Raw genomic sequence first — 26,327 nt, forward strand, 5'->3', positions numbered from 1 at the left:
AAAACATCCATCTTACTTTCTTACAAAAATAAGGGAGCAGATGGGTGCACTGGTCGAAAGATCCTACAAGATTACCTTTGTATGGGTCCCCTCACATTGCTCAATTTATGGCAATGAGAAGGCGGACTCTCTCGCAAAGGTGGGCGCTCAGGAAGGCGAGATCTATGATAGAAGAATCGCACATGATGAATTTTTCCAATTTGTTCGTCAGAGTTGTCTTCAAAGTTGGCAAAATGATTGGCGAGATGGCCAACTGGGACGGTGGTTACATTCCATTATTCCTAATGTTTCTTTGCGAGCGTGGTGGCATGGTTTGGATGTAAGTCGAAATTTCATTCGTGTGATGTCAAGACTTATGTCCAACCATTACTCGCTAGACGCGCATTTACACAGGATAAACCTCGCGTTGAGCAATGTTTGTACTAAGTGCGGTTCCGGTTATGACGACATCGACCACGTAGTTTGGCAATGCCCGGATAATGACGCCTCCAGAGCGCTACTATTGGATACCCTTGAGGCCCGAGGTAGACAACCCTTTGCTCCAGTAAGAGATGTGTTGGGAACCCGCGATCTAATCTATATGCGGTCCATTTATGAGTTTCTTCGCATATGTTGTATAAAGGTTTAATCTCCCTGTGTTTTTTTTTTTCGCTTCAGTTTTTTTTCTCTGTGTTTTGTCCTTTTGTGTTTTGTTCCTGGCCATCCGGCAGATGAGAATCCGTGACAAGCCCATGCCACCACCAGAGGCGATACCGTAACCAAGAAACTAAGATACCTCCCGGATGTGCTACAACGAACCCTGAAACCTTATCCTCACCATGCCTTTCCTCAAAATGATGTGACCCGCTAACCTCGAGCAGCCACGAGTACCCTGGCCTCCTCCCAGTACTAACATACTTAAGAAAGCAATAAGTTGTATGTAATTATATACAAAAAATGAATTTCGGCTCCGTGAAGCGTTACACGCGATTGAGCCATAAATAAACGAACTTGATAAAAAAACAAAAAGACTGCAATACTCTTTGTCGATTCATCATTTAATGCTCAGCCAAGCTAACACTTTTCAATGACTCATTGGAATTGATGAAATGATTTTAACGTCAGAGAAACGTAACTGTTTTGAAAAGAGTCATGGTTCACTCATTCGGTTTTGCGAATCGATTCTTTGAGTCGATTCACGAGTGAGTAACTCATCTCTAATTTGATCCCGTGTGACAAAATACTTACCATCTAAGTTTTTTTCACCCAGCTGTTCAAAATACTCAAATTTAAGTGCAATGCTGTTAACTAAATGTACATAATTGGAGCGTGGGATATCACAGAAGTTTACATGACATATCATGTAAAAGTCATGAAATATCATGTAAACTTCCATTATATGTCATGTAATTCAGCATGACTCTGAGTGTTTACATGACATATAACAAAAATTTACATGATATATCATGTAAACCATCATAACAATGAGTTTACATGACCAAAATGAAGTTTACATGACGTGTAAATATCATTATTTTTATCTGTGCACATTTTTGATCTTCGAAATTTTTAAAGAAAATTGTCAGAGAAATCCAGGAAAAATGTTATTTTTTCGATACAGTGTTGAACATGTTTTAAAATTTAAAACCGATTTTTCGTCGAATGAGTATATTTTGATTTAAACAAATTTGATTCCATCGTGTTTATCAGACATTTTCCAGTCAAAAAAGCTTAACTTTCCGAGGTCTTTTAGGCCGTTCCAGAGATACAGCGTTTTAAGCTTGGAAAACGTTTTCTCTAATTTATCAAATTAGCTCAACTTGCAAGTTTCGCTGAGAACACATTTTTCGATGCAGTTTAAATGTGATTTGCCAAACATTTTGCCAAATGTGTTGCCAAACATTTTGATTGTATTGTAAAAATATTGATTACATGAGAACTTTTGTATCAAATCAAATCAAATTAGGTGCAATTTCCTTTGGACTGATTAAGACAGTGGTAAATAGAAGAATATGGAAAAGAAAACCTGACAGTGTTGCCAGTTCATCAAATATGGGTACATCAATATTTATAAACTTAAAATGAATTTCTGTCTATCTGTCAGTCTGTCTGACCCTTATGGATTCGGACTTAAAGTGTACTTTGCTACACTGTAAGACGGCTTGCGGTAATGGCCAGCATAAAGATGTTTAGAAAATTTACTATGGTAAAACGTGATCCACCAACGCTTTTTGACCCAGTAAACCACCTATCGTATAAGGGTGTTCATCTCAAATTGCATTTCCATTCGTTAAAAATCGGAATCGCATATAATACTAACCATTGGGCGCAGGAATGATAAAGCAAATTTTATATAAATCATAATTGCGATTCTTTTACAATCACCTTTGTTATGAGTAAAACAAATCGCAAATAACGTTATTCAAACTCGGTTCAATTAAACTTCTCACAGTAGCAACGAATGATAAATTTAATTAAGCGTAAAACTTACATTTAGAAGAAAATTAACTGCGGGTTCCACACTGCTCCAGCAACATCTTAAAGAGATCTCCCCGGAAATCTGCTCAACAACCATACATACACCCCTTTCTAGGTTTAATCACCCGCACCGTCGGTTCGGTTATTTTCAACAATCTGCTGCCTGGCCAATGTTTGGCCAGAATGTGTATCACTTTCACTCATTTATATTAATTTCCGAATGGTATTTTCTCATGTAATACATCTAATTATTCTTCCCCCGGTGTCGGAAAATTGATCACGAGCTGGTTCAACACTTTTTTCAACACTCAATTTCAGTACTCATATTGAACTGCGATCCGCGCCCGATTCCCGGTACAGTTTTTCCTCGCTTCTCCGTCAGCGCACTGCATCGGTTTTCGGACTTACTAGGTGGAGTTACGGGTTTCACACAGTTTCTCGGCCGGAACTTTATATTTTACGTACTGGCACTAAATATCCTCGCGATGTGAAGTCGATTCCGATGATATTTTACTCAGCCACATCACTTTGATTCCGCACCGAACGTCGTTTGTTTTGACTGGCAGACCAAGTGGCGAGAAGAACCTGTGTAAACTGACAGATCATATATAAGTCCAGAAAAGTTTCAAACGGAATCGCAATGACTTAGCAATTTTGCACAAGCTCTATGCCCATTTGATGGTCAGAATATAAGAAAAAACACCAAAGGCTTTTTTCCTGTATCTTTCAAGAAAAAGCATTTGGTATAGTGGTAAAGACTTTGACTCTGGTTGTCGAGGTCCTATGTTCGATACTGGTTTCTAGAATATTTTTTTTATTTTCACGAATAGTGTGACATCGTATTAATGATCATCCAAAGTCGGAAAATGTCGGCTGAAGTATGTATATAGCCTCCACTTTGGTACGCATATAGCAGTTCTGTGCTTTTTATACGACTAAATCAGTTCTTATATAATGATGTATATCATCAATTATACGAACCAAAATGTTGACTGGGAAGTGTGTTTTGTTTCCTTCGGTTCCATAACCGAGTGGTAGCCTGGTGATCTCAAGGTTTTTGGTTTGAATCCGGTGTTGAATTTAATAGAAACTCATTCTGCACAAGTTTAATGGTGCTGTGAATTTAAATTGACCCTGTAGAACAGCAATTTCAACCACAAGCTGCAAGGCAAGCCATTTTTCAGTGCACAGAATTCGCCCGCTGCACCTTTGAGAGCGCATACGAGATTGCAACTCTACGGGAATTCCTAAATAATTTTGCTTTTAATTTTTACTTTCAAACTAACTTTAGAGCTCTTTTTGCATCCTCTCTGATTCGCTCTCTTTATTGTTGTCAAAAAAAGAAGAACAAAACAACTCAACTTTGATAGTTCGATGCGGGAAGCCAAAAATGAGTAAGTGACATAGTACCGATAGTTGAGTAATTTAAACTAGCGGTTCTGAAAGTCTCTTAAATAAAGACAAATCAATCAATTGAACTAGCGGTTGGGTAAATAGAACTTCTACTCTAAGTAAGTAGTCTGTATGCGAGTTAATAGAAAACTCACTTTTGGACACTTTCCTTTCTCCGTGCAAGTTCAAAACAATGGATAAACAGAGAAAAAAAATGAATAGCAACTTGCTCGCTAAGACATCATATGTCATACAGAATGCTTCTAAATAATTCTGAACCATGAATAAATTTCAGTGAACATTTAAATTTACCACTGCCCTTATTAAAGGTTTGTTTGAAAAATAGCAAGTTTCACACCAAATGAAAACTGTCAAGGTTCATGTTGCCAATAGTAATAGAATTGTAAAAAGGATTTTATGATTCTTGCTTGATAATTGTCAATTGAAATAAGGATTACGATACATAAATTTTAAACTTTAGCAATTTATTGTTATCCATTCTAATAAATCCATGATTGACAACACTGCCAAAAAATTTCACATAATTTTCAGCTTTTCTTGGTCTAAATCAACCCAAACCACCTTTAAATTGCATCGAATAATGTTTTCTTAGCGAAACTTGTAAGTTGAGCTAATTTGATATATGAGAGAAAAACGTTTTCCAAGCTTAAAACGCTGTTTCTCTGGAACGGCCAAAAGGACCTCGGAAAGTTAAGCTTTTTCGACTGGAAAATGTATGATAAACACGATGGAATCAAAATTTTTGAAATCAAAATGTACTCATTCGACGAAAAATCGATTTTATATTTTAAATTTGATAAATAACATGTTTGGCAACACTGTATCAAAAAAATAATATTTATCCTGGATTCCTATGACAATTGTCTTCAAAAATGCCGAAGGTCAAAAATATGTATATGTTATACTCTCAAAGCTATAAATTAAGAAAAGGAAAGGAAAACTTGGATTTTTCTTGTATTGGCAAAGACGAGGGCCACGGGCCGAGGGGTGATCCGATCGGCACCAAAATTTGGATTTTTTCTTCCTCCATTCGAACAAACATTCCAACAAAATTTGGTCAAAAACCGTGATGGTCGATAACACGTTTCCACTTTTTCTCGGTCACTTCATATGGACCCTTATACAGTAGACGTTCGATAACTGCAATATGTTTACTAGAGTGGGTCATCGTTTATATGGAAAAATGAAAAATTCAATGGTATTCCATCAGATCGAAGCTTTTTTGATCCCATTTCAGGACCTAAATAAGTGTGCAAAATTTGGACACGATCGGTTATGTCTACGTTTTGCGCATCGCGTTTGAAGTTTGTATGGGGTTTTACATGGGAAAACACACTTTTTTGCATTTCTCTCATAACAAGCTCGAATTTTTCTAAACTCTTGTAATTGATAATGTGAAAACATAGCCTGGGGTGTCTTGAAAAACTTTGTCGAAGACCGCGAAGTGATCTGATGCTTATGAACAAAGTTATAGCGTTGGCATTGCTTGACGAAACAGCATGATTTTGTTGTGGAGCGGACCTGGTGTGATGGTTAGAACACTTGACTATCACGCCGATGACCTGGGATCGAATCCCACTCCCGACAAACTCGCAAACTGTGAGTTCTTCCTTCGGAAGGGAAGTAAAGCGTGGGTCCCGAGATGAACTAGCCTAGGGCTAAAAATCTCGTTAATACAGATAAAAAAAATGATTTTGTTGCTATTGTTATTTCTTCACATGTTAAAACATAAACACATGCATGCAGTTCGTTGCTTATAACTATTTTCACACGCATCGGATCACTTTGCGGTCTTCAACAAAGCTCTTCAGAACATCCTAGGCTATCATTTTACAGTATCGGTTAAAAAGTTTCAGACAAACTTTTTCAACTTATGGCTAAAATGCAAAAAATCCGATAACTGCAACAACGCCTGACAGTACCAACCATGGTTGCAACCATCACGTGATGTAAAATGAACGTGAACTTCGGGAAGATTCATTTACTACGTCCATCGTTTTTCGGGATTTCTAGACCCCCCCTCCCCCTCTGTCACCCTGTAATATGCAACCCCGCCTTTAGACGATGTATATATTGAGTATTTTTGTATTTTTTCTAGTCAATCTAGGCGATCAATTTTTTTATATTTTTAGCTGACATTTAGGACTGTTTTGTATATCTCAAAACAGTTTTTGGTGTCTTTTAAAGCGGATTCGCATTTTTATAATCATTGGAAAATTGATGTTTTTGTCAGCTTTCAGATGTCATTGTTTCTTTTGTATTTAATCGCAACAATTAACGCATTTTCCTTTTTTCCTCAATTAGTCTATTATGCTGAAAGAGTTGAAGGGAGTTGAATACAAACTAAAATGATTTTCCTAAAAATTACATGGGAAACCAAATTTTCCATAGTGGAATGGTTCTGGTGTGATGGTTAGAACACTTGACTATCACGCCGATGACCTGGGATCGAATCCCACTCCCGACAAACTTGCAAAATGTGAGTTCTTCCTTCGGAAGGGAAGTAAAGCGTGGGTCCCGAGATGAACTATCAGGTATCAGAACATCGGCTCGGGTGGCACGTTCTCCGCGCTTCTGGGAGATTTGTGCCTCGCCATTTTAGTTAGGCTGTTTTATCATCTACCCGTCGGAGTAGTGAAAAGGAAGAGAGAGGGAAATAAAAGGACAGGAATGAGAAAATTGGGTGATAATGAAACGGATAATTTAAGAAAAGAGTTTCCCCAATTATTGGAATATAGGAAGTAGAAATTACTCATCTGCTGTAAATCATTCTTACCACAAGCGATTCAACTACAAGAATCCAATTAGGTTTCCATTTAGGTTTCCATTAAGGTTCAACAAAGTTTCAATTCAGCAATTATTGAGAAGAGAAAATAAAACAACAATATGTGGATCATAAAGATTGTCTATCTAATTTGGAATAAAAGAGAGTTGTATCAATTCAATTCATTATTTTTATTTTGTGCAATCAATACAATTCAATCAATTAATCAATATACAAATATGTGTCAATAATTATTCAGAGATCTTAGGATAGATTTTGACTGTAACTTGGGACAACCCATAAAAAAGCTTTTTGCCTTGATTAATTAGCTTCACAATGGACTCCTCGTCAATGCTCATTACAATAGAACGCATTCCATTCGCAGGAGGCAAAATTTTCGTTATTTTCCAATATTTGGTATCGAAGTTTACGTTCAAACGAGTTATCATGCTCATAATTTTGTCATTTCCACTTTTGTCCATTTCTGAAAAATGAGGAACAGCAAAAATTCTGCGCCGTAACTGTGGAATAGGGGAATATGGCTTCACAACGAAATCGTTAATATCACTATTAGCTCTAATGTCCTCTAGGACAGTCTTCAACCATGACAGGCTAGGTTCGTCACAGGCACTAAACCAACCGATTCCGCGTGTGTGTCCAGAGTTATAAAAGGTTGGAAGAAATTCTCCAGTCAAGTTCTGTTGCCTATCAAAAATCTCGCCATAAAGGTTGTGGAAGTAGCCATCATCGACATCTGAATTTTGCCGGTCAATCATGATCTTCAATTTGTTCCGAGGAGTCACGCGCTGACGCTTGTCATCGCCGTTCGAGGGGGAGTTCGCGGGCCGCTTGATGCCTCCGGCTTCTAAAGCTACGGCGGCAACTTTCACCGCAGCCTCCTCAACGATAGAGTCCTCCTCCTGTGAAGCGAGTAGCGCGTGCTCAAGGAACATGTCGTCATTCTGGTAGAGATATTTTAATGATTATATTACGTGCATTTTTTTCTGTTAATTATAACTTACCATATTATCAGCAGTTTGCTTGATAGCCATTTGGAAGGTACGAAAAATAATAATAAAAATAATGAAAATAATAATAATATTAATAATAATAATAATAATAATAATAATAAATAGGTGGGAGCTCAGGTAAAATAACTCCTGGGCGTCCATGAAAAACCACCATTTGAGGAGTGGGAGCTCAAGGTAAAATATCTCCTGGGCGACCATGAAAAACCACCCTCGGCGAGCAGCGGCGCTTGAGCCAAGCTATTTAGCACTGTACTTGGAGTAAATGCCAATGCAGAACCCGTAGCTTCCGGGAATGAAAGCACACCCATATGGAGACACGAGCTAGACGAAATAGAAGAATGCGATCGCCCGAGGAGGGAGCCCCTACTGGAGCTGGTCCTGGAACGGGGGACAGAGCGAGCGGCCAGCGGCTGGAAGAGGAAGTGGTGCAAGAGCGGCCTTCCAGTCAACGGGCACAGCCCGTACCACGAACGCAGAGCAGAAACGGCAGCAATAGCAATCACCAAGGCCATGCTGCACCTGCCAATGTTGCTGTGGCTGATCGACGTCAGTCACTCACGTTAGCAGGCGGCCGACGGCAGCGGATCATGTGGACGAGGGAGATGAATATGTACGTGATTCGCTGCTATTTTGTCTGCACGAGGATGGAGACGGACATGTCCGGCAGATCAGGGATGCTGGAAATGTTCAACGAGAGATTCCCTCGCTTTGCGAACCAGCTTGACTTGAACAAGCTGTACACACGACAGCGAGCAATTATGTCTCATAATATGCTCACAGCTGCAGAAGTGGAGTGCATCAAGCTGGAAGCGCAGAGGGAATTGGGAGAGGAGAGGACAAGATCGAGCGATACGTCGAGAAGGAGTTCTGATGGGCTGGATGCATCGAACGCGAGTGAGAGTCGTGATACGACTGCACCCACTGCTCCAGGACCAACAGCGGATATGCAACGACAGCAACTACGAGACGAACTAGCGCTCCACATGGCCACAGCAGTCACGCAGTTCCGTGGGACAGACCCCATGTCCCGGCACCGAATACCAAAGCTGCGGAATTCCTATCGGTTAACAAGTGCAGTAAGCATCCTCAACCAGGATATTTTGCCACAGTACTTGGAGGCCGTACAGCACCTTGAGGATCTGCAGTTTACGGTGTATTCAGCTGCGGTGGCTGTTGTCAAGACGCTGGGACTGCGGACGCGCCCGCAAGGCGACGGTGAAGGTCGCACACGCCCCAGCACACAGAAACCCGCGTGGATGCGACGTTTGGAGAACCGGATCGCCACATTGCGGACCAAGATTGGTCGATTAACACAGTACAAGCAGGGGAATCGATCAACGAGGCTAGTTCGTTATGTTGCTGAAATTGTGAAGCCCGCAGAACTCCGAGATCTCACAGAAGTCCACATTACGGAGATCCTCGACACCCATGTACAGCGGTTGAGTGCTCTTGCGAAACGACTGCGGCGTTATGGAGAATGTTCGAAGCGGAAGGAACAAAACCGGATGTTCAACATTAACGAAAGAGAGTTCTACAACTGCATCCGAAACGACAAGCCTGACTATGGAGAAGGCCTTCCGGAGATTGGCGAAGTCACACAGTTCTGGGCCAATCTATGGGAGAACCCTGTCCAGCACAGCGACGATGGGATGTGGTTGGCAGAAGAAGAGCGACAGTGTAATGGAGTTGGAGACATGACCGCGGTCGTAGTAACCGCTCAGGATGTACGCGAGGCTACCCGGTATACCAGAAATTGGGCTGCACCAGGACCCGATTTCGTGCACAATTTTTGGTATAAAAAGCTCACGACGATCCACGGGCGGATGGCGGAATGCTTCAACATGGTGCTAGAAGACCCCACGCAGCTACCAGAGTTCATTACCAGGGGTATCACTTATCTTCTGCCGAAGGACCAAAACACAGCTGACCCAGCAAAGTACAGACCAATAACGTGTCTTTCGAGTCTGTACAAAGTGCTGTCGTCGGTGATAGCGACGAGGATACAAACCCACTGCGATGCCAACAACGTGATGACCGAAGAACAAAAAGGGTGTCGCAAAAACACGCAAGGCTGCAAAGATCAGGTCATTATAGATGCAGTCATTGTGGGTCAAGCCACCGATAAGCAGAGGAACCTGAGCATGGCGTACATCGACTACAAGAAGGCGTACGACTCAGTGCCACACTCGTACCTTCTTAAGGTGCTGCAGTTGTACAAGGTAGACGGGAACGTCATCAGGCTGATGCAACACGCGATGGGGATGTGGAGCACGTCCCTACAAATCACCGACGGAACAGCTGTGTTGCGGTCCAGAACTCTCAGCATCAGGAGGGGTATATTTCAAGGCGATACCTTCAGTCCGCTATGGTTCTGCCTTGCCATGAACCCCCTCAGCAGAGCACTCAACCAATGCAACTATGGCTACCAACTGAAAAGTGGGGGAAGGAGTACAAGAATAACCCACACCTTCTTTATGGACGACCTGAAGCTGTTTGCGGAATCAGTACAGAGGCTGCATCAACTGTTGCAGCTTGTGACGGTGTTCAGCAACGACATCCGGATGGAGTTTGGAATTGACAAATGTCGGTCAGTCCATCTTCGCCAACTTAGAGGTATTCGCCACACAGCGATCAAGAAGGAACTGCAGGACAAGTTCTTGCATCGTGTCAACTGTGTTCTGAGGAGCTTTCTGTCAGCCGGCAACAAGGTGAAGGCGATCAACACGTTTGCTGTACCCCTGTTGACCTACAGCTTTGGGGTGGTAAAGTGGACCAAGACTGACCTCGAGGCGTTAGAACGAGCAGTACGAGTGGCGTTCACCAAGCACCGCATGCGCCATCCAAAGTCGTCGATTGAGAGAGTCACCCTGCCACGCGCAGTAGGAGGAAGAGGCGTCACCGATATCCAGGCACTATGTGTCTCCCAGATCCAGCAGCTGCGGGCATATTTCGTAGAAAGCCAGAACCGTCACGAAATGTACCGCACTGTATGTGAAGCTGACCACGGTTACAGCGCCCTGCATCTGGCGCAGGAGGATTATCAGCTGAACTGCGACATCAAGACCGTCGACGAGATGATCGTAACGTGGAAGCAAAAGGAGTTGCATGGGACGCACCCCCATCAACTGGAACTCGAGCACATCGATAAGGCGGCGTCAAACGCGTGGCTGGTGCGGGGTGACCTGTTCTCAGAAACAGAAGGTTTCATGGTAGCCATCCAGGACCGGGTAATTGCGACGAAGAACTATCGGCGGTACATATTGCACGAGGACGTGGAGGACCGTTGCAGGAAGTGTAATTCAGTAGGGGAAACGATCGAGCATGTCGTTGCAGGCTGTTCAGTGTTAGCTGGATCAGCTTACCTCGATCGTCACAACGAAGTTGCCAAGATTGTGCACCAACAGCTTGCTTTAAAGCACAACTTGGTCGACAGATTTGTACCCTACTACAAGTACCAGCCGGACCCGGTTCTGGAAAATAGTTGCATAAAGCTGTACTGGGATCGCGAGATCATTACGGACGTCCTCATTCGTGCCAACCGGCCTGACATTGTGGTTTTCGACAAAAGGATGAAGCGAGTAACTCTCATCGACATTGCTGTACCGTTAGACCATAATGTCCAATCAACGTTCTCCGGCAAGATAACCAAGTACCACGACCTAGCGGAGGAGTTGAAGCAGATGTGGCACCTGGAGGACGTCCGTATAGTTCCGGTTGTCCTCTCGGCAACCGGAGTTGTCCCTAAATCTCTCCTGAGGTCCCTAGACGAGCTGGAATTGAAGAAGGACCTGAACAGCATCCTGAAAGCGGTGATTCTTGGAACCTGTAGTATAGTTAGGCGGTTCCTGAATCATCACAACTGAAAGTACATCCAAAAGCAGACTCATTAGGATAAGCTAAAAAACCGGCTAATGAGATCCACAGAGCCTAATCCCCTTTAGTATTCCGATTACCCGGGGTAGGTGAAAGTTTCCAGCAATTTTTGCTGAGAAGTGCCAAAACTCTATAATAATAATAATAATAATAATTTAACAGCAATTTTCACCGAGTTTGAATAAACTAGCAGTAGCTGACACAGAATATGTGTTCTATCTGTCAGAGAGGAACTATAAGAGACGATGATTTTTTGGGCGTTTTCTAAATGCGTAAGAAAAATACCGAACGTATATGCAGCGTATGTGATCGTATAAACGGTGGAACAATGATAATGTTCACAAGTATCTAAAGAGCCAGCATTGGTATTCACACAGATTGGACAATTAATTGTTGTGTGGATGTTTATTTATAATACGCAATATCATTGCAGAAATACACAGGGCAAAGGCATAAGTACACCTATTTGATAAGGCATAACAATGTGTAGCTTCATATGATGGATCAAATATTATTTGAGTACAGCGAATAAAAAAAAATAACTTTGAATATTCAGATGCATTCACTTGGATGAACCTCAAGCTAATTTGAAATGCATGATGACGCGTCTGTGCACAGTACATTGTAAAAGTTATGTCCAATGCACCATGTAGACCTCAACCCATTTTCACGACCAACCAATTGCAAAAACAGCGATTTTTCCAATTAGCCGAAAACAGACGCAAAAAATAAAGATTGAAGTTTAATACAAACACGTCATTCTCACACTACATATTCAGCACTCAGAGAGACCACACTAATGGGGATGTATTCATATACTTCGATTTACCAAATGCACTAATATTGAATGACACATACCACAGATCAGAGTTCGCAAAGTAGTATACATATTGTATACAAATATTATGTCGATACTTATCTGTATATAGTTGATTTCCCAATACAGCGATCACTACTCAGAGATTCACATGAAAGATTAGAAATAGAAATGTTTCACAGTAAATTAATAAAACACACCGAAACTACTGGCTATATTCACCAAAAAAGTTATACAACTGTGTTTGGGCACTGTAAAAATTTAGGCTTGCACATATTTTTGATTATTTGCACATTTTTACATAGTTAAAGTTATTATTTTAATAGAGCACTTGCTTCACACACTTGCCAAATGGCTTCCTTTTCCTTTTAGCCAAGGGCTAAACATCTCTTTATTACAGATAAAAAAATATCCATGAAAAAAAAATAAAAATATTTTCACAATAATCATTTTACTCACACTTTTTTCATGAACCAGTTTACTTGCATTTTTTTTTTGTAATCGAAAACAATGTAAGAAAACTGTATTGTTTTTTATCAACATTTTCTTCCAGAACTCTTAGTATTTACGATATAACAGGGTAAAAAAAAAATTTGTCATATTTCTATTGAAAACGATGACACACGCTTAGGGTGTTCACCCCCAATTCCCCTATGGTTAAACATACATACAATGCCCAGTTATTAAATTAAGATTATTCTTCTTAGCATCACTGCACTGCTATAAATTGACAGTAGGGGGTCCACTTAACATAGAAAAGCGCTGAAGATTATTCTAATTAAACGTCGCGATCTTTGATTATTTTATTCGCAATTTCTTGAAACATTTCGAATAACAGAAAATCATGGCTTACGCAGCCGTTTAAACTGTTTAGTAAGTCCCCTAAGTCTTTTAATGGAATTAACTGGAAATTGTTGACGGTTGAGAATCATACACTCACTGTTTTCATGTTCAATTCCATTAAGGACAGACTTGTTAGAATACCAAAATGCCCGCCGCAATAGCCGACTTCGGCACCTACTCACGATTTTGAGCGCATAAATCTCTTCGTAAACAAAACCAGCGCACCTCATCTTCTGATTTTAAGCTTATTACAAGTGAGCAAGAACAGTGGGATTTGAAGACGTTTGTCCTTAAAAAATCACATAGATTTTGCTAAGTTATGTGATTTTTCAATAGGAGCTATGTGATTTCTTAATGATTTTCATATAGGGTTAAAGCTCCCTTAGTAGAGGTAGTACCAATAGTGGTGGTAGTGGCAATTCAACACTATTCCGACCAAAAAGCTCTCAAATCACATTTTTAATACATAGATGTATTAGTAGATAGATAGATGCATTATACTTAATCAATTACATTAATTCAGTTTTTTGTTCAGGATCTGTCAAAAAACCTTTTTTAAACAATTATTTTCTTTTATTTTTTTTATCTTTTTCACTTATAGTGGTGGTAGTGTCCCTATTGTGGTGGGTCCCATAAGAATTCAACGGGATGCGCCACTATAGGAACCAGTGTTGAATTTGACCACCAAAATAGTAATCGTTTACCTATAGTTGGTGCAAGTGATTTATTAAAAAAAAAAACTTAAATTAACGACGGTTTCACATTTTTCCTTGCAAGTTTAAATGAAAAACTACCGATCAAAGTTTTATTTTTTTTAATTTTTTGGTTTTTACAATTTTATTCAATTATTTTACTACAAGGAGCTACTAATAGCACCACTATTGGTAAGTTTACCCTATCGCATTGATTTCTTGTGTAATTTCCGAAGATATTTCAGGTAATAAAAATAAGTTTGTCTGTTTCTTACCCTGGTATTATAGGTTTGTTAATTTAAGGTAGCAAGATCCATGATTATGAATTGATGAGACACCCCATCTATTTGCTAAACTATGATCTAATTCGATCCGCATAAAGTTCTCTATGGGTCACAAAAATCACCGATCAGTTTTGATGGGTCGTAATATCATATTCGCACCACTAACACGTTCCTGTGATTCCCACAATGGCTTGCTAATATCGTGTAACATGCGCGCATTCGGAACACGTGCATTTACGTGCCTCTATTTTTAAATTAACCGCTTCGTCTCGCAGTAAGTGTGCCTTGCACCCCGACAGAAATTACTCATCAACCCCTACCGCACACTAAACGATGTCTTTCTTCCTCTTCCCCATCCCCAGGAATCGGCGTCGGACAGATGATTGCCATGTCCATCGTGATCTCATACTACGCGGCCACCATCGCGGTGGCCATCCGCTACTTTGCGGCATCCTTTTCCGGTGCCCTTCCCTGGGCCACCTGTGACCCCTCGTGGACCGACGTGAATTGTATCAATTCGAGTGACATTATGGCCAAATCCAGCATCACCAACTCGACGCTCCCGGTGAAGACCTCGGCCGAGCTGTACTACACCCGGGCGGTGACGGGCGAGGACTATCTGGTCGGCGACGAAATTGGGCTTCCGGAGTGGAAGTTGAGCTTGTGCTTGCTCTTCATCTGGGTCTGTATGACTTTTATGCTGATCAAGGGGATCAAGGGGTCCGGAAAGGTGTCGTATTTCTTGGCGCTATTCCCGTACGCTGTGATGCTGTTTTTCGCGATCTACGCTTTTACGCTGGAAGGGGCCCTGGATGGGCTGCTATACTTCATCAAACCGGACTGGAATCAGCTGTTGAACCCAACGGTGTGGAAGGAAGCCGTTTCGCAGTGCTTCTTCTCGCTGTCGATTTGCTTCGGCGGTGTGATAGCCTACTCGTCGTTCAACAACTTTTCCAACAATATCTACCGGGATGCGATGATCATCTCCTGGTTGGATACTTTTACCTCGCTGCTGTCCGGTGCCATTGTGTTTGCCATCATTGGCCATTTAGGTTTTATCACCAACGAGACTGATTATACTAAGGTGGTTTACCCGGGCAGTGGGTTGACGTTTATCACCTACCCGGATGCGATCGCCAAGTTTGAACATGTGCCAAATTTGTTTGCGCTGCTGTTCTTCTTCATGTTGTTTGTGCTGGGAATCGGAAGCAACACCGGAATCATTACCAGCGTGGTGACGGCCATTCGGGACGAGTTCCCTCAGCTGCAAAACTGGAAGGTGGTGCTGACGATCAGTGTGTTCGGATTCTCGACTGGGTTCCTGTTCATTACGCCGGTAAGTGTGACCAAGATAGTTTTTGGTTTTGCAAATCTTATTCATTTGTTCTAGATTTGAGAGTGAATGTTGTGATGGTGATGTGTTGTGCGCATAGAGTTTAAAGTTATTATTATTATTATTTATTAAAGACACTTTACCACGTTTGGTGGTGGCATTCGTGTCTCGTTTAAAGTTATGTATTACACACATTAATACAAGAAATTTTACCTTTTCCCGTTAAAAACGTTAATATTTATTCAGAATCATACACCAGGATTCTCTAAAAGTGGCATTCGAATTGCTTTCAGATAGATAGAAGAATCCCGCTTGTTATCGAATAAAACAGAAGATTATTCCATGCATTTCGTTATGTGTCCCTCCATAAATTGTATCATAAACTTCTTTTTTGCAATTATGTGACATAAGATTCAACTTTTCAATCACCGAAATTGTGCCGAAATTGCCTACTTTTCTTCACTAGCATAAGAGTGCCGAAAAGTAGTACTTTTCAGCACCTTTAAAGGTGCCGAAAAGTACTACTTTTCGGCACTTTTGCAAGTGTACACTTTTCATCAGTTTTTCCGAAACACTAATGGCCTTCCGTACTTTATGTCGATTCGATGGCTGATTCTATGTCTTTTTAGCAGACCGAATCTGATTAGAAGTGATTCCAATTCTGATTTGGTCATCCAAACAGACGTAGTGTGAGAACCAGCAGCAACGCACAATGCTCGTTTTTGACGCAGCTCCGAGTACTTGTGATATTTATGAACACAGCCTACCTGATTGAAAAAAGGGTTTGTGCGCATGGATGCTTGCACGTGGTTTCTCGCTTGAGACATGTGTGGCAGTCAGTAATGATCGTACTCAAGGGTATTTTTTATAATTGCAAAAAATGTTGTATGCAACTCGTTGCAAAACTCGATTTTTTCAGCACTCGTCGTATTTATCCAACTCGGCAAGCCTCGTTGGATAAATGTACGACTCGTGCTGAAAAAATCATCATTTTGCAACTTGTTGCATAAATAACTATTAAAATGTAGCATGCTATGCCTACAGAAGTTCATTAGTTTTTTTAGGTTTCCTAAAACATGTTAAAGAATTTCTTTACAAAATTTTGACAGAATTTTTTGTACGAGCTTATACTCAATTAATTTATTCAAATGTCTGCCTGGAGACTCGCTCTGGGTATTTAATAGTGCAGCAAGTGGTGCATCCAATGTTCAACAAAAACAATCTTCTGGCCTAGCTATTAAAAAACTTATGAGATCATCATTTACGTATCTTTATTACAAACATAGGCTATTCTTCTTAGGTATTAGGTTCAGGACTTTGATGGCGTCACAACCTAATAATGTTTATACCAGAGATGTTTATTTTTTGCCTTTCTCGTACACCAAGGTGTACCGAAAGGCTATATGTTCACTCCAAAAATGAAATCTTGATAGAACCCCCGGAGGGCCAAGTCTTATATACCAATCGACTCAGCTCGACGAGTTGAGATGATGTCTGTGTGTGTGTATGTATGTATGTGTGTGTGTGTGCGTGTGTATGTGTGTATGTGTACAAAAATGTCACCTCACTTTTGGATAGTAAATATCATCCGATTTCAACGCTTTGTGTTTCAATCGACGCGGAATATTGTCCCATTGTTTCCTATTGAAAATGGTTTGAATCGGTCCAGCCGTTCCGGAGTTATGGCCATTTAGGTGTTCCGGACCGGTACCTCAGGAAAGGGCCAGATATGAAATTGCAACAAACCCATGCATGCGACCCATCAAACCACGGCATTTTCGATTATCTGATGAACGGTAAGCAGGAAAATAGTCGCAGACTATATCTGAACCGGTAGTGTTCCGGAACCGGTTCCGGGTGTCCCGCCGGAAGTGGCCAAATATAAAAGTGGAACAAACCCATGTATGCGACACATATAATCACCGCTTTTTCTGTAACCTGATGAGTGGTAAACAGGAAAATAGTCTCTGACTATATCTGATCTGGTAGTGTTCTGGAACTGGTTCCGGGTATCCCGCCGGAAGTGGCCAAATATAAAAGTGAACCAAACATATGCATGCGACACATCAAATCGCAGCTTTTTCTATAACCTGATGAACGGTAAATAGGAAAATAGTCGTGCACTATATCTGAACCGGTAGTGTAACGGAACCGGTTTCGGATCATATCTGAACCGGTAGCATCCCGAAACCAGTTCCTGATGTCCCGCCGGAAGTGGCCTAATTCATACATGCGACATATCAAATCGTAGCCTTTTCGATAACTTGTACGATCAGCAAAAAATAAGCAAGGCCCCCATTAGAAACTACTGATAGTGTTCCGGAATCGGTTCGAGGTGTCTCGCTGCAAGTAGCCGAATGCAAAAAAAAACAAAAATTCGCGACACATCAAATGGCATTTAAAGTATCCTGATGAACGGTTACAAATAAAAAAATATCTCAGATCATGCTTGGGAGAACTAGTAGTGTCCCGGAATCGGTTCCCGGTGTCCCTCCGGATGTGGTCAAATGTAAAAGGGAACCAAACTCCATGCATGCGCTTCATCAAATCGCGGTTTTTTCGATAAGCGATAACGGTTATTAGGAAAATTAGCTGAGATTACGCAAGAGACCACCGCCAGTGTTCCACAACCAGGTTTCAGGTGTCCCGCCGGAATTGGTCAAATGTAAAAATGAACCATGTAAATTTTCCAGAACCGGTTAAGAGTGTCCCACTGGAAATGGACATGCATGGATAATAAGAAAAAAGGCATAGTCCATAGAAGTTACCACCGGTCTAGGGGCGGGACAGCTTCTAATACCGACTCTAATACTGTCTAATAAATATTAATTCCCTAATATTCACCATCCACCGACACATTTTTTGGGCAGTATGTCATGACTTTTCACGCAACAACCAACTGTCACGAAGACGCGAAGTGGAAGTACGGTTTGTCCGTAATGTTTATACAATTTGTTCGACTGAACACTCAAATTATTATTGATTATTTTAGATGTGAAAATATGCTGTGATGGTGTGACCTCGGTAGCGATGCATCAGTTCAGCAAATCGGACGGTCAGGACACGTAGATCGCAGATAAACTTTGACGTACTAGACATGCAGACGGGTACTACCACTGATTGGGTTGGTGATCGTGCGTGCCGGCGTTGATTCTCTTGATACGAGAAGGAGCGAGCGTTATTTGCTAAAACCCTACCCTAATTGAACCTAATGCCACATACAGCTGAACAATAAATAGGATCTGTTCTACCTCTGACATGGCAAGATGGCAAACGAAATCTTTTTTTTTTTTATTCCGTCTAATTCACAATCACACAACGTAGGCAATAGTATCTTTGCCGGTGGGTCAACGGGCACTCGATTCCAGTTTCCTAGGCCTGATTTATACATTTATAACAATAAATATCAAATGGATGAAAGCATAAGGATCATTTCTGGATTTCTTTAGTTGACATTCCAAATCAATTCAGTTCAATCGGCATGGCTTACTATGTTCGATTTCGGTATTGCTCAGGTATTAATATTTTCTAATACTGCTAATATCGCTAATCAATATTAGAAATGTCCCGCCCCTAGCCACCGGTAGTGTTTTTAATTCCGGGTAACCTGATTAACAGTTTTCATAAACTCAGACCACATTTAAATATACCGGTAATGTTCCGGAATCATTTCCGGGGGTCTCGTAAGCAATACAAAATAGACTGAGACTACATAAGAGGCTACCGGTGGTGTTGCAGAAGCAGCGTTGGAGTTTCAGCGGAATTACGAAAGTGAACTAAATCAATGCAAGCGATGGATATGTGTAAAAGAACCAAAAACCTAAAAAAAACTTAAGCGATCTCGTTAAATCACACAATTTTTGATTCCTGAGACGTAAATTTACAGTAGGATGGGTCAACGTTGTATGGAAAAATTAAAATTTAAGCGCATCAGCCCCGAACATTCTTTTAAATCTTTATTTGCGTCTAAAATTACTGCGCAAAATTTTGATGCGACTAGAGGGCGAGCACTGTAATGTTGTTTATATTTGAATGTGATATAGCATTGGCAATTAAAATTACTACATTACAAATTTTACATGGATCTTGTAACAAATGATAATAAAATATAGCATAAAGTGTGCAGATTAAACTTTGTCAAAGTGATCTGTGAAAAAGTTAAATCCTGGCTAGTAATTGTCATCTTGGTATGAATCAACCTCCAGTGAAGGTCAAGCAGTCAATTAAAAGGTCTTATACTTTCGGCTCTGCCCATACGTTGAACATAACGTCGGAATAAGTGCCTCAATTCGATGATGACCTTGAATTTCTAAATAAAGCATTCTCATAATTCAGAAATTCGTAGGTGGTACAGTCCCAGATCGTCGTTATGAGCATTTCCTCCGTCTCGTCCGTTACCAAAGCACAGAGATTTGGGGCTGATCACTGACTCTAAGGCAAGATTGATTGCTTAGACGGGAAGATTGTGAGTAGGGTGCCATTTTTGGGCGCATTACTCATGTTTTGATTATGTTAATATTTTTTTCAGATGACCAGCATGAATATACAAAAGTTTGGGGCATTGATTGAAAAATTATTCACTCTCATTGGAAATAAAAAATGAAATGGTTTTAAGCCATTTTTCTCATGCGATACATTCCATCTCTCTCTCTCTCTCTCTCTCTCTCTCTCTCTCTCTCTCTCTCTCTCTCTCTCTCTCTCTCTCTCTTCTTGGCGTAACGTCCTCACTGGGACAAAGCCTGCTTCTCAGCTTAGTGTTCTATGAGCACTTCCACAGTTATTAACTGAGAGCTTCCTCTGCCAATGACCATTTTGCATGTGTATATCGTGTGGCAGGCACGAAGATACTCTATGCCCAAGGAAGTCAAGGAAATTTCCTTTACGAAAAGATCCTGGACCGACCGGGAATCGAACCCGTCACCCTCAGCATGGCCATGCTGAATACCCGTGCGTTTACCGCCTCGGCTATATGGGCCCTACTATACATACATTCTACTATACTATACATTCCATATAATCTCCATATAAACGGCCGCGAGGCAAGATGGGTCACCTTCAATTTTGAACGTATTTTTGGGGCATTCAAAAGTTATTTATTTTTTATTACAAGACTATGTCATAAATGACTTCAATCAAGCGGAATGAACGCTCAAAATTATAACATAAAATTATGATAATTTTTTAGTGAAAACATCGATTTTCAAGTCGCCTTAGGACCACTCAAATCGTAAAGTTTTTTTATATTCCAATTACATTTATAAAATGTTCACTAGTAGCTCTTGTTTACTCATTATGGATATGGAGCGTATATGAATGCGGAACAAATCTTATATTTTGACGTTTTTCGTTGAGAAAATGTGAATTACTTAAAAGGTGACCCATGCTGCCCCGCACTTTTTTCACGACGCAAAATCGATCGACATCTTGCCCCGCCCCACCCTACATATTCGACGAGAAAGGCACTATCACCACTAGGTGGATTAATCTGGTTTTCAATCCTTTGGAACCGGAGGGGATATACAGGGGGTGGCCAAAATGTTTGATGCAGACAACTCACTTCAAAGCTCAATAAACTGTTACTATTCATAGAGTGCATAAAAAAATTAAAAGGTACAAAACTGATTACACTGATTCGATTAGGGTATTCTTCTTAGAGGTCGGTACCGAAAAGTCGGTACAAGAACACATTCAGTATGTTTTGTGTGGCGTTCTAAATTTGACTCATTTTCCTCTATATGGTTGAAAACGTCAAACAGGTACTATTTTATTCATAGTGAGAAAATATTATATATTATTACGTCATATCAAGTATCATTATAAGGGAGCGGATCTGGTGTGATGGCTAAAGCCCGTGACAATCACGCCGAGGACCTGATATGGAATCCCACTCCCGACATACTCACAAAATGTGATTTAATTCGTTTCGGTTTACTGGTTTCCGAGATATTATATGTAACAGCTAAAAAATTTGTTGTCTAAAAATAGAGAACGATTTTATCTTTGTGAAAGATTAACCAATCGAGGTCAAATTTGTACCAATAGGTACAAAGTAGGTTGAGCTAAAATTTAAACATTTTTGATGCACTCTATGAAAAGTTACAGCTTTTTGAACATTTTTTGGGAGAAAAAAAAAGTTGCCTATCCCAAATATATTGGCCACCTCCTGTATATGACCCCGGCGATGGAACCGAGCATGAGAAATATATTCGAGACCAGCAAGGTGGCGGCAGCAGAGGCGAAACAATCCGGCTCCAAAGAACCCTCCTTATGCATAAGGATCATTTTTGATCCAAACCCTCCAAAAGGGTCCCAGGAGTTTGATGCGCTTAGGTTTTCTTACAGCAAAAAATAGTGTTTATTTTCCACTAATTGTTTAAGTTCTATACAAGGCAGAATAAAGTTTTATAAACCAAGCATGGTCTTTACGGGATAAACGGCATGAATTTCCTTCATTAAAGACCTTTCAAAATTTAAAATTTGGAATCAAATATTCGGGGGGTCGTTTGGAATAATAGAATCCGGGGATTCTTCAGAAATCCACTGATAATTCAGAATAGAGTAATGCGGGGCAAAAGTTCGCACGGGGCAAAAGTTCGCAGTGGGTCTTTTTCTGAGCACGACTTAAGAACCCAAACAAATCTGTATGGGTTCGACACATAATCAGGTCAGCTACTCGTCAATAAAATTTGGAACGATTTCGTTATGGTTTGGCAGAGTTATGCAAAAAAATGTGTTTCTAGGGGTTTTGATAGAATTTTTGGATCTTTTGGAATAAGAATTTGTAGTAACAGGAAGAAGAAGAATCTCATAACCTCTTTATGTCGGAGAATCGTTATTCCATAGTAGTTCGCGAGGTGCACTCGAATAAACAATAAACTACTAGTGCTTCTTGCAGAAAGGGACTTTGTTAAAACCTCGACAGTGGGGCAAAAGTTCGCAGTAGCTGTGGGGCAAAAGTTCGCACTAGATTTCTGGGTCTAGTACATCAATATAATTACAGAATCTTTGAAGCAATGATAATTTTATATAGAAACTACTATATATGCATAATATGAGTAGTATGGCCCCTGAAATCGTTGCGACAGAGGGTTTGAACATAGTTTTGTAAGAAGATTGACTGTAAAGCAAACATTATGTTCACGCATTTAAATCAATAAATGAAAAATGGCTAAAAAAATATTTTAAAACATTTTCTTCATCACCCTCGTCGTGCCTTTTCGTATGTTTCTGAAGGTCTTTTGTTCATCTACTTTATCGGGGTCTTTCATAGCTTAGTTTGTAAATTCACAGTTATAAACCATCACCATACTGACGGGGATAAGATTCGATAACAGTCCCGTTCAACAGTTTTGCTGCATATTTGATTTTTTTCATGCTTTTTGTGCAACACGTATCTCTATGATTACCCCACAACGTATTTTGACAACGCTGTAAAGGACAGTTCTTAGTTAATAGTTGTGGAAGTCTTCATAAAGCACACTCTATACAAAAGCTGAACACCAGGTCGTATTCCAGTTGGGTCGTAATTCTAAGAACAGAAAGAAACAGATTTCATGGCTAGAGTGAAAAGATGAACATGAATTAACATGAAATAAATGAACATCACACCAATAAACTACCCTGTACAAGGTGCGAACTTTTGCCCCGCATAGTGCGAACTTTTGCCCCCACTATGGGGAAAAAGTTCGCATTGGAGTACTTGTTTTAAAAATTGTATTACTAAAACTACAAAAGGAACGCGAAAAAATCTAGTACTACGTTTTGAAGGCAACATGATAGGGACCCGTTTAACGAAGAAAAACGATATTATTTTCTTTTCGTTCAATAGTTATTTTGTAAAGTCTGCTAGGTGCGAACTTTTGCCCCGCATCACTCTACCTACAAGGCAATTTACCAGGAATATCCTCAGGGATACCTGCAAGAAAGGGTTTTTTTTTCTGGAGTTTCGCTATGAACTCTTTAAAGCTTTCCAGAACTCCAACATCTCTAAAAAAAGAAGAAAAAAAAACAAATTGTATTCATCCAGGATTTTAGAGACTCCTCTAGGGACTCTTTCAAGTATTCCTCTAGGAATGCCTCCAAGTGATTCCTCCTACAGGGATTTCTCCAGGAACTCCTCCTGGAATTCGTTCGCAAATATTTCTAGTCATTCCTCCAGGTATTCCATGGATTTTTCCAGAAATTTCTCCAAAATTTAATCTATAAATTTTTCCATTGATTCCTCCAGAGATTTTCCCGGGAATTTCTCTAGAATTTCTTAAGAAATTCATCCAGTGACTCCTCCAGGAGTTCCTCCAGGAATTTCTTCAGGAATTCCTCCATGAGTTCGTCCACGGATATCTCCAATGATTTCTCCAGGAATTTGGCCAGGGATTCCTTAAGGAAATCCACGGATTCCTCCAGAAATTCCCCCTGAAATCCTCCAGGGACTCTTCCAGAAATTCCTCCAGGGATTCCTCCAGAAATATCTCCATCCATTCATCCAGGGATTTCTCCATTTCTCCAGAAGTTTCATCAGAATTGTCTCCAGGGATTCCCCCTGAAATTCCTCCAGAAATTCATCAAGAAATTTCCCCGGGGATTCTTCCAGAACTTTCTCTAGGAATTCCTCCAGGGATTCTTCTAGAACTTTCTCCAGGAATTCCTCCAGGGATCACTCCAGAGATTTCTTCAGAAATTCGTAACTTGTTCTGTGGCTTAGTTGGTTTACTTAGACACCGAAATAGCGATACGGATCGTGAGTTCGAACCCCACCAAAGTAGTAATTTTTTCACAAATTTCTCTCTCAACTTGTCAATTTGACACTAACTGTGTCATCGAAAAAAAAAATGTTTTCGTATATTTCAGACACACCAGCCGACTGGTATAGCCAGTAAAGAGCAACTGAATCATCAGTCTTCCTGAGATTCCACCAAAGATTCATCTAGATATTCTATCAGCGATTTCTCTAGGAAGTCCTCTAGAAAATATTCTTTGAAATTTCTCTAGGAATTTATCCAGCCACTCCTCTAGGGATTCCTCCAGAGACTCCTCCAGGGATACCACCAAGAATTTCTGCAAGATTCTTCCAGGATTTTTTTTCAGCGATTCTTCCAGGAATTCCTCCAGGATTTCCTCCAGGAGTTCCTCCAGGAATTCGTTCAGGGGTATCTCCATAGATTCCTCGAGGAATTGAGCCAGGGATTCCTCCAGGAAATCCACGAACAATTCGTCAATAATTTCTCCAGGAGTAATTCTAGGAATTCCTCTAGGGATTTCTACAGGAATTTTTCCCGGTATTCCTCTTAAAATCCTCCAGGGTATCCTCCAAAAATTCCTCCAAAAATTCCTCCAAAAACTCCCCCAGGAATTCCTCCAGAGCTACTCCAGGAATTCCTCTAGGAATTCCTCCATGGATTCCTCTAGGAATTCCTCCACGAATTCCTCTAGGAATTTCTCCTGAAATCCTCCAGGGTATCCTCCAGGAATTCCTCCAAGAATTCCTCCAAGAATTCCTCCAGGAATTCCTCCATGGATTCTTCTATGATGAATTCCTCTAGGAATTCCTCCAGAAATTAATCCAGGAGTTCCTCCAGGGATTCCTCCAGGGATTCTTCCAAGGATTCCTCCAAAGTTTCTTCCAGGAATCACCAGGATTCCTTTAGGAATTCCAACAGGGATTTCTGCAGAACTTCCTCCAGGAATTCCTCCAGAAGTTCCTCCAGGAATTCCTCCAGAAGTTCCTCCAGGAATTCCTCCAGAAGTTCCTCCAGAAATTCCTCCAGAAGCTCCTCCAGGAATTACTCCAAGAATTCCTCCAAGAATTCCTCCAGAAGTTCCTCCAGAAATTCCTTTTGTACAGTAACATAGGTTCATTTTTTGTTCTAATTAAATAATTAAATTATTTTGAAAGTTGAAAATTTGCTTTAATTAAGCAAAAAGTATGCAATATATTAATAATATATTAAAGTAATAATAGTTAGAATAATCCTCATGAATTATATATTTAATGAAGACCCAGGTAACCAATAAGCAGTTTATTTAGAATTAATTCTGCACTATATGCGCCTTTACAGCTGGTCATTTAATGCCACTTAGCCGTATATGCGCCATAAATGCTACCTTAATGCAGGTTTTGGCCCAATATACGGCTGTTTAAATGCTAGATCTTCAGGAACTTTATAAACTACTATAAAAATAGTAACGCCCTGAATGTAACGCATCGTATGAAACAAACCAAAATAGAAAATACGACCCTCTCACTTCCCTCCACCACTCACTCTGTCATTTACCATCTCATTCTTTGCTGCATATGTTTTGGTTGGTGTGTCTAGTCTGTTTTTGCTGATTTCTACTCTGGCTGCGATTCGATCTCAATACCCGTGAATTGGTTGTGTGTGAAGGAGCTGCTGTGCTACAGGATAAGCTGAAAATGAAACTGTAAAGTGCGCTGATTTTTTGTTCTACTTAAAGTTTGTTGTGATAGAGTTACCTTCCCTCCCAGGTTGCACTATCTTGCTTTGAGCGAATTTGAACTAGTGAGACGGGCAGTAATCTTACAATTTATACGATTTTAAACGTGTTTTCCTGACATCGTAATTAATTTGGCATGAGTATACTTTTGCTAACTTCATCAGACGGCAATTATATCGAAGACGTCTATGCAGAGCATGACGACAACACAGAAATGAAAATAACGAAGTGAATTCATCAAACATAGCAGGAACACATTGATTTTCTAGCAGTTTTGTGGCGATAAAATGGCATTCGGGATGCTTAAAAACCGAAACAAATTGTTCATTTGAAATGCTACATAACAGCTTATGTTTTTAATTAGCTTT

General features: G+C 40.4%; 1 protein-coding gene across 1 annotated transcript in view; it reads left to right on the forward strand.

Moving 5' to 3' along the window:
• LOC109426937 (sodium-dependent nutrient amino acid transporter 1) overlaps positions 1-26,327 on the forward strand; it is a 62,089-nt gene that overhangs the window by 10,874 nt on the left and 24,888 nt on the right. Inside the window, exon 2 of the mRNA XM_019702503.4 lies at positions 14,537-15,510. Coding sequence (XP_019558048.4) covers positions 14,537-15,510 — 974 coding nt within the window. The remainder of the gene's footprint in view (positions 1-14,536; positions 15,511-26,327) is intronic.

Source organism: Aedes albopictus, chromosome 3 (assembly GCF_035046485.1).
Source record: "Aedes albopictus strain Foshan chromosome 3, AalbF5, whole genome shotgun sequence".
Classification (NCBI taxonomy): Eukaryota; Metazoa; Arthropoda; class Insecta; order Diptera; family Culicidae; genus Aedes; species Aedes albopictus.